Source organism: Hylobates moloch, unplaced genomic scaffold (assembly GCF_009828535.3).
Source record: "Hylobates moloch isolate HMO894 unplaced genomic scaffold, HMol_V3 SCAFFOLD_16, whole genome shotgun sequence".
In the NCBI taxonomy this organism is placed as follows: Eukaryota; Metazoa; Chordata; class Mammalia; order Primates; family Hylobatidae; genus Hylobates; species Hylobates moloch.
In genome coordinates, this window is record NW_026652291.1 from 9087628 (window position 1) to 9097283 (window position 9656).

At 45.7% G+C, this 9656-nt stretch overlaps 1 protein-coding gene across 5 annotated transcripts in view; it reads right to left on the reverse strand.

Annotated features, from left to right (window-relative positions):
- PAPOLA (poly(A) polymerase alpha) overlaps positions 1–4159 on the reverse strand; it is a 66276-nt gene extending 62117 nt beyond the window's left edge. For 3 of the 5 annotated variants that reach the window (XM_032135033.2, XM_032135032.2, XM_032135031.2), the window contains exon 1: positions 3519–3737. In XM_032135033.2, coding sequence (XP_031990924.1) covers positions 3519–3526 — 8 coding nt within the window. In that variant the 5' untranslated portion in view covers positions 3527–3737. Of the gene's footprint in view, positions 1–3518; positions 3738–3782; positions 3798–4040 lie in introns of those variants that run through there. The other 2 variants (XM_058429373.1, XM_058429374.1) reach the window with 2 other exon arrangements.
- Positions 4160–9656: the final 5497 nt, after the last annotated feature.

Below are 9656 nucleotides of genomic sequence, written 5' to 3' on the forward strand. Positions count from 1 at the left end.
GGCCGTGGTGGGCAGATCACGAGGTCAGGAAATCGAGTGAAACCTCGTCTCTACTAAAAATACAAAAATTAGCTGAGCGTGGTGGCGTACACCTGTAGTCCCAGGTACTTGGAAGGCTGAGGCAGGAGAATCGCTTGAACCCGGGAGGCGGAGGTTGCAGTGAGCCGAGATCGCTCCACTGCATTCCAGCCTGGCGACAGAGCAAGATTCTGTCAAGAATGGAAGGAAGCAAGGAAGGAAGCAAGCAAGGGAGGAAGGAAGGAAATGACTATATACAATACCGGTTCTCTGCCTTGATTGTTCCTATGATGGATACAGCATTTCCCACCACTGCTTTTGCACTATAAGTACAAATGTTGAAAGACAAAACATCTCAATAACATGAAAATAGTTTGAAAATTATGTACCCTCTGAAAGATCTCAGTGGTCCCCCTCCCCAGGCATCCACAGATCACGCTCTGGGAAGCACAGACCATCCACCAGCAGGTACCAGTTCTGCTTGTTATGGCGATGTAAAACTACTACAATTCCCTCTTTTTTGTGCAGCCCCCGCAAACATTTTTGCTATTATCTCGCCTAAGCCTTGCAGTAACTCTTTTGGGTAACCGACAACTTTCTATGCATGTGGCATAAATGCTACTGATACTGGTTACTCTCCTTTACACCTTTTTATCATACGTGTGATAATCAGAACTGAGCTGATGCCAAAAATATCTGACCAACACAGAGTAGGGCAGAAATACATCTAGTTTCCATAAGGGCATCACACTTTTCGTTAACGCCGTGGTTCTCAACCAGATTTTGCACCCCAGGGCACATCTGGCAATATCTGGAGACATTTTTGATTGTCATTACTGGGGAAATGGAGGGGTGGAGCTCCTGGAATCCAGTAGGTGGAAGCTAAGGATGCTGTTAAACTACAATACACAGGACAGGCACCTGCAAGGAATGAATCTGGCATAAATGTCAATAATGACTAGGTGAGAAACTCTGTTTAATGGATCCAAAGACTATCAAAACTTTCATGGCTCTTAAATCAGACTATAATCTTTTCAAAAGTATGTTTGTAGCTACATATGAAAATTTAGACAAAATATGGACACTTGATCAAAATGTTCTGTAATATCCTAAATTTCGATAATTTTGATTTAAATTCATTCTGACAACTCGCCTAGGGTCCATACCCCAATGCCACTCACCCATCCAAATTTAACACTAGGACAGGTATACCAAAGATGAAAGTCAAACACAATATAGCTGGGAAATCACAATCCAACACATCAAAAAAACAAAATTTATGACAGTGTGACAGCAGTACATGAAAAACAAAGCAACTTAATGAGGAAGAAGCCCTATTTTTCTTTAACTAGGCATTCTTTGGTCTCTCTACTGTTTACTATAGTAACTATGGTATACTTAGTTTTTGAGTCTCGCTCTGTCGCCCAGGCTGGAATGCAGTGGCATGATCAAGGCTCACTGCAGCCTTGGCCTCCTGGGCTCAAGCAATCCTCCCACCTCAATCTCCCAAGTAGCTGGAATTACAGGCATGAGCCACCACGCCCAGCTAACCTGTGTTTTTTGTAGAGATGAAGTTTCGCCATGTTGCCCAGGCTGATCTCAAACTCCTGGCCTCAAGCGATTTACCTGCCTGGGCCTCCCAAAGTGCTGGGATTACAGGCGTGAACCACCACGCCTGGCCCCGTCTTCCATTTTACACACTTGAACTAACTCGCGAAAAGAATTTGAAATACCTAAGGTCTTTCATAGAAATGCATACCTTCCCTCTTCAAAGAATGTTGGGGGAAAGTAGGTATAAAAGTACTTTTAATTCTTAGAAATAAGACACAAATTACTTAATATTATTTCTTCATTGAAGCCTTTTAAGGTGTACATCTATCATTTTTAATGCTCGTATGATTATCAGAAAAAGAAGTCCCTTTTCAAAGACAGCAAAATGTTAACTGTTAATAACGCAGTCATCACATGACATCACTGCAAACATTTATCTCCTGCTGAACTGAGAAACACCACAAAAATCTTGCTTAGACTCAGTTCTCCTAGGGTCTCTTATCATTCTATGAAAGGGAAAAATCAATAAACAGAATCCATGCAGATTCCAAGATTTCAGACACGTATAGTTAATCAAGTCTAACAAACGTTTTCAATGTGATAGACTTCTTAATAACATAAGGGGGTGGGTGGGAGCCATGGAAAATCCTTTTAAAATACATAAATTGGGATAGAAGTCATTAAGGTCTGTGCCAAAGTTAGAGTCTCACCTGTAAAGAAACACATTCGCACGCATACATAATTGTAAAACTACAATCGGTGATTATGTGCTAAAGAAATTATCCTTACTTAAAAAAAAAAAATAGACCTGAGTTACTACATTCGATGTCTAGAAACCACAAAAATCTCTATCCTGAATTTAACCAAAACTTTGAGTGTCAATTACATGTTGCGTTTTGAGGCTAAGATGAAGAAAACTCGGTCCCTGGTCTTAAAGAGGCACTCTTGGGCTTCAATATTCAAAAATGTAAGAAATGCAGTCTCACTATTTAGGCCTCTACAATGCTGTATATTCGCAGAAAAAAAAAAAAAATCCGTAATCTACTGGCAATGAGCTGCCAAATTATATCTCATTATCAGAAAGGGGGAGGGGAGAAAAAAACTTTTTAAAAACCCTCTAAGAAAAGAAAAAGGCGCAGTGGCATTAGAAAGTATAAAGGGACTAGCTTTAAGCCTTATAACCAGGAAAAAAAAAAGTTATCACCAGAGATAGAGAATGAAGGAAACAGAATGAAACCCGGTTACCCCATCAAAACAGAACAGGGAAAGCAATACATAAGTCGTTTCGGAGGAGGGCACCCTGGGGAGAGCCCCCTTCTCCGACCGACTGTGAATGCTAGGGAGGCGGAGGTGGAGGCAGGCGGACTCAACGCTCAAAGCTGGGCTTTTAACTCGTGCTCCTACATTCAGACAAGGTCAGCGGAAAGGGGCTAACTCGGGCAAACAAGACAGGCATCTGGAAATGGGAGGAAGAGAGTGAGCAAGCTGAGGCAGACCAGGAACAGAAAAGCAACATCGAATGGGCCCGAGGGGCGCCGAGAGCGAGCCCGAACCCCAAGTGCTGATCCCGCGTGGAGCAGGGTCTCGGTTTCCCACCGCGGGGCAACGTTTTGTTTTGGGGTTGTTTTGGTTTTCTTTGTGGACGGGGCGGAGAAGCTGGAGTGGCCCGGCTAGTTAGAGGTTCCACCAGCTCTTCCGGAAGGTGAAGGCCCCCGGCCCGACGGCAGCCGACCCGGCCAGGAAGGGTCGGGGGACGCGGGAACCCAGCACACGGGGGAAGTGCGGCGGCGAGCGGGCGAGGAAACTGGAAGGTCCCCAGTCCTGCCTGCCTCCTACCAGCGGGGAGGGTCGGGCTCGCGTGCCACCCTCTCCGCCTACCGCTTCCCCTTCCCGGACGCCCCCCAAGGCCCAGCCGGCGAGCGAAAGAAAACAGAATACAAATTACTTACAACGGCATCGTCTCCGGCGCCGGCACCGCCCAGTCACTTCCCCCCCGCAACCGCCGCCGCTGCCGCCCTGGGCATGATCCACTGAGGCGGGAGGGAGGGGGGGGCCTGCCTCAGCCCTGGGTCCAACCCCTCTCCCGCACCGCTCCCGCCGCTTTAAGCGCTTCTCCTCCTTCCCCTTCGTCCTAACATGGCGCCCGAGCGCTACCACAGCAACGTTCTAGAACTGCCGACGCCACCACGCACGCCGTGCGTGCGCCTGCGCACCAGCGCCGTCCGCCGCGAAGCCTCACGGGAAGCGGAGTTCATAAGGCCGCCTGCGGCCCGGCAATTACCACCCAGGTCCTCTCACACTTAGCAATGGGTGTCAAATGGTGGAAGGGAACGGTCAGGGTGGCTCCGGGCGGTGAGTTGTCCTTCGGGCGGGGACGCTCTCTTGGGCAGTGCGGCGTGGACGGCGTAAGGAAGAACCTGGAGAGATCCCAAGCCACGAGGCGCCGCTTCCGGCGCATTGTGAGGTCTCACCTTTTCCGCCGCCTGAGATCGCGGGGGCTGCTCTTTCCCGGAGCAGCGTCCCTGGAGGTGCTGCCAGGGTGCTGAGGCACCCACGCGTGCACCGTGTGTACCCCACAGCGCGGCGCTTAGAACGACTCGCATGAGTCGCTGCCTTGGGTTGGAACCGGTTACTCCGCCACTTCGTACTGGACTGCAAAGGCAGCGGTGCCGGCCCCGTGGGATGCGGCGAGAGGTGCTTAGCCCAGAGCCGACGAAAACATGTCCCCAGGACTCCCTTTCCCTCCCAGACTGCGTCCCACCAGATGGAGCTTTCCGTCTGTTTTAACCACCAGTGTATTCCTGATGCCTGACCCAGGCGCTGAAATATTTGTTGAACGAATAAATGTGTGGGTTAGGACTGTGACGACAGTCTGCGAATTCTGGAACACGGGCTGATTTTACTTTTGAACAAATGAAGCACTGGAACTTCCTGACAGAGCTGACCTTTTATAGGAACATCAATGGCAGTCACCGCTGGCATTTTAGCAAAGGTTGTCTTGGTCATAATTTCCCCTTGACTGTGTTTCCAGCCCTTAATCTATCTCGGGTGGGACCTGGAAGTCTACCTTCTCGCCACCCTTCGGCAAAAGTTTGAGAAAGTGTTTGAGGCAGAGCCTCCTCTCTCATATTCCCTCCATCTGCGAATTAGAACGAATTATAAGTTCTACGGTGTCACATAGGGGGTTAGTGGAGAGGAGGACGGAAAGAATCAAATACAGGACGCTGCCTTATCCAAAGTTCTAAACTCTAAATGTAATAATGTGCATTTGTGAGTCCTCAGGAAGTTTCACAAAGGCTTGCCCTTTTTTCACAGAATGTCTAGTAGGACTGGTGACTCCAAATGGGAAAAGCACAGGACTTAAACCTGAACTGTCCATTCGTGTAGCCCCTTGGCCACTTAGGGCCACTGAGCACTTGAAATGAGGCTAGTTCATTTAGGATACACTGCAAGTGCAAAATACGCACGGGTGTCAGTTCGAGGAATGTGAAATACCTCACTGATCACTTTTTATATTGGTTGCACATTGAAATATTTTGGATGTATTGCAGTAAAGAAAATGTAAGCCGGACACGGTGCCTCACACCTGTGATCCAGCACTTTAGGAGGCTGAGGTGGGAGGATCGCTTGAGCAGGAGTTAGAGACCAGCCTGGGCAATATAGGGAAACTCCTGTCTCTACAAAAAGTTAAAAAAAAAAAAAAAAATTAGCTGGGCATGGTAGTTCCTGCCTGTGGTCCCAATTACTCTGGAGACTGAGGTAGCAGGATCGCTGGAGTGGGAGGTGGAGGCTGCCGTGAGTCGTCATCTCACTACTGCACTCCGGCCTGCGTGACAGAACGAGATCCTGTCTCAAAAAAATATATACTATTAAAATTAATTTTACCTGTTTTTTAAAATGTGACCACTAGAAAATTTTAAGTTATATATGTGGCCTTTATTTCCATTAAATAGTGCTGATCTGGAAACAGACTTTTATTTGATTCTCATTTCTTCCACTTAGTCTCTTTTCCTCGTCATCAAGGTGGCTTTGGCTGGAGACCCAGTAGCATAGTTGTCTCTAAAAGACTGAAAATCTGAGGTCCAGATAATTCAATAATGTATTAAGGCTGTGGACTTCAAAGCAGCTTATAAAGATATGCCCTGGGGCGTGGCACAGTGGCTCACTCACACCTGTAATCCTAGCACTTTGGGAGGCAGAGGATTCCTTGAGCTCGGGAGTTCTAGGCCACCCTGGGCAACATGGCAAGACGTTGTCTCTACTAAAAAAAAATCAAAAAAATTAGCAGGGCTTGGTGGCACACACCTGTAGTCCCAGCTACTTGGGAGGCTGAGGTTGGGAGGATCACCTGAGGCAAGGAAGTCGAGACTGCAGTGAGCCCTGATCATGCCACTGCACTCTAGCGTGGCAACAGAGCAAGACCTTGTTCAAAAAAAAAAAAAAAAAAATGCACTAACAATGTACTTTATGAATAAAAGAATGGGGTCTTTTTCAGCTTATGTTGTCCTCTGCCAGGCATCTCAGAAGGCAGTGAAGAGAGGGACACTAAACATCCATGCTTTTGGTCTATAATTGCTTCAAACTATTTTTGTTTCAGCCTTCCATAGAATGAGGCAGCTAGATAGCACAGCTGATGAATATTTAGTACCTAGAATGTGCTAGATATCACGCTACTTGCCTAAGACATTTAAAAGGAACAATATTGAGGACTGAGGATGGAGTCAAGGTAGACTTCATCTAAGAGGTCACTTCAGACACGTCCTGATACGTTAGGGTTTGGTAAGTGGACAGAAGGAGTAGAAGGGCATCTCAGGTAAAGAGAACAATTTTTAAAAATAAAATGAGGCCGGGTGTGGTGGCTCACGCCTGTAATCCCAGCACTTTGGGAGGCTGAGGCGGGAAGATCAATTGAGGTCAGGAGTTGGAGATCAGCCTGGCAAACATGGTGAAACCCTATCTCTACTAAAAATACAAAAATTAGCCGGGCATAGTGGTGGGCGCCTGTAATCCCAGCTACTCAAAAGCTGAGGCAAGAGAATCGCTTGAACCCAGGAGGCACAGGTTGCAGTGGACCGAGATTGTGCCATTGCACTCCAGCCTGGGCAACAAGACCAAAACTCTGCCTCAGAAAAAAATAATAATAAAAATTAAAACGTGCAAATAATGTATTTGGAGAAAGGGAAACGTTTGAAGTGACTAAACCACAAAATATTTAGTGAGGAGTGGTGAAAATAAAGCTGGAAAGTTAAGTGAGAGGCAGAAGATAAGGGGCATAGTGGTGCACACCTGTAGTCCTCTATTCCGAAGGCTGCAGTGGGAGAATCACCTGAGCCCAGGAAGTCAAGGCTGTAGTGAGCCAAGATCATGCCACTGCGCTCCAGCCTGGGTGACAGAATGAGACCATGTCTCAAAATAAAGGGAGTAGGGGGAGATGGGAGAGCATATAATGACTCTATAAACAGACAAAGGAATTATAGATTGTGATAAGCGGCATTAATAAACCAGGCGTTAGAATTGTGGTGGAGGCCAACTTCAGATAGAGAAGGCTTTTCAGAGGAACTGACCTTTGAGCTGAGACCTGAAGTTAATTCTGAGAGATTTTGAATTTTTCTTTTTGTGAATGGAGGAGCCATTGAAAGTTTTAAAACAGGAGTTAGGTTACATTTATATTTTTGGAAAGATGACTGAAAGTGTAAGGAACGAATTTGAACTAGGAGAGGTTTTGAAGCTGGAAGATGGGTGAGGCGGCTCTTGCAATCATTCAGATGAGAAATGAAGTTTGAAATAAGGAAGAGAAAGCCGGGTGTGATGGCTCAAGCCTGTAATGCCAGCACTTTGGGAGGCCGAAGCAGGCGGATCACAAGGTCAGGAGATCGAGACCATCCTGGCTAATCCGGTGAAATCTCGTCTCTACTAAAAATACAAAAAAATTAGCCGGGCGTGCTGGCGGGCGCCTGTAGTCCCAGCTACTCGGGAGGCTGAAGCAGGAGAATGGCGTGAACCCGGAGGTGGAGCTTGCAGTGAGCCGAGATAGCGCCACTGCACTCCAGCCTGGGTGACAGAGCAAGACTCCATCTCAAAAAAAAAAAAAAATAAGAGAAGAAGGGAGCAATCTGAGAAAGATTTAGAAGGCATAGTTAATTCTGGATGGGAGAGGTGATGGAGAGGAAGAAGACCAAAATGATTTCAGAGGTTCTGGTTGGGGGCGGGTGACAGTGATTGGAGCTACTGATAAATGAAATTGGAAATAGAGGAGGATAACTGGGTGAGTGGATGAGATCGGGAGAGTAGTAGCTATGTGTTGATTTTGAACTGCCTGCGGGACATTCAGAAATGTCTATGAGGCAGTTGAAAATATGCTTCCGGAGCTAAGAAGAGAAATTTGGGCTGGAAACATTATAAACTCTGAAAACAAGAATCATGGCTTGGAATCATGTTTCGGCTCTGGAAGGACCTTATATACACCCAGCGACTACTCCAACTCAAATTTCATGAATGAGTAATGATCTAGATGCTCACAGATCATATTTAGGACCCAGTTAAGAATAAAACACTAGTCAAGGAAAGTGAAGAGTAAGGTAAGACCAATTAATAGTATATTGGTAACAGTCTACTATTACCCTTGCCTTGCTTGTCCTGAGTCCTGCCCACACCTCCGTCCAGCTGCTGCTGGTCTCCATGACTATTGCCCCATCACCTAGTGCCTGTTTTCTTCTGGCTGCGGAGAAGGGGGAAGGTGTGTTCTACTGGAATTTTAAGTATAATAGTCTCTCTTTACCCGCAGGGGATACCTTCAGAGAGTCCCAGCACATGCCTGAAACTGAGGGTAGTGCCAAACCCTGTATTTACTATGTCTTTTTCCTACACATATATACCTATGATAAAGTTTAATTTATAAATTAGGCACAGTGAGAGGTAAACAGCAACAATAATAAAATAGAACAATTATAACAATATGCCAGCATGACCACTCTTGCACTTTGGGGCCATTATTAAGTAAAATAAGAGTGACTTGAACACAGGCACTGTAATATTTCGGAGAGGGCTGCTAAGTGACTAACTGGCAGGCAGTGTATACAGTGTGGAAACACCAGATGAAGGGATGATTCATGTCCACCTGAGCAAGAAGGTGCAAGATTTTATGACGCTACTCAGAATGGTATGGAATTTTAAACTTATGAGTTGCTTATTTCTAACATTTTTCATTGACTATTTTCAGACCATGGTTGACCACAGGTAACCAAAACAGGAAAGAGAAACCCCAGATAAGGGGGGACTACATCTTCCACAGAACAATGTCATAAATAGTGGAAAGAATTTCAAAACTGATTCCCAGAAGCCCACAGTGCATTCAAACAAACAAACAAACAAACAAAAACTGCGTGAAAATGTTTTTGAGAACAGAAGCTCTTCATATATTGGGAACTACAAAGATTGTATTTTGCTGTCAATTAGGAGTAGTCATAGGAGATACTGTGTGACACAGAGATTTTTATCCCACTCAGTAGTGAACTCTGATGATCCACTGGGCCAATATTTTTCAAAAAATCAAAGACCAGACTTATTAATTACTAAAATAAAAATAATAATACAAGCATTTTTATCCATTGAGTACTATACTCTTGAGCAGTCCTTTCATTAAATTCATTTCCCCTTTTTTAAATATATCTATTTATTTTTTGAGACAAAGTCTTACATTCTGTCACCCAGGCTGGAGTGCAGTGCTGTGATTATAGCTCATTGTAGCCTCCCTCTTCCAGGCTCAACTGATCCTCCGGCCCCAGCCTCCCAAGTAGCTGGGACTACAGGTGCATGCCACCACGCCCAGCTAATCTTTTTTTTATTATTTTTAGTGCAGAGGAGGTCCCAGCTACATCACCCGGGCTGGTCTGGAATCCCTGGGCTCAGGTGATTCTCCTGCCTTGCCCTCCCAAAGTGCTGAAATTACAGGAATGAGCCACCACATCCAGCCATTTTTTTGACTTTCACATTTAATTCTATGCTCCACTTCAAAATAATTTTGTGCGCAGTATGAGATAGAAGTCAAGGCTTGGCTTTGTTTTTAATATGTGGATCTCTAGTTGATG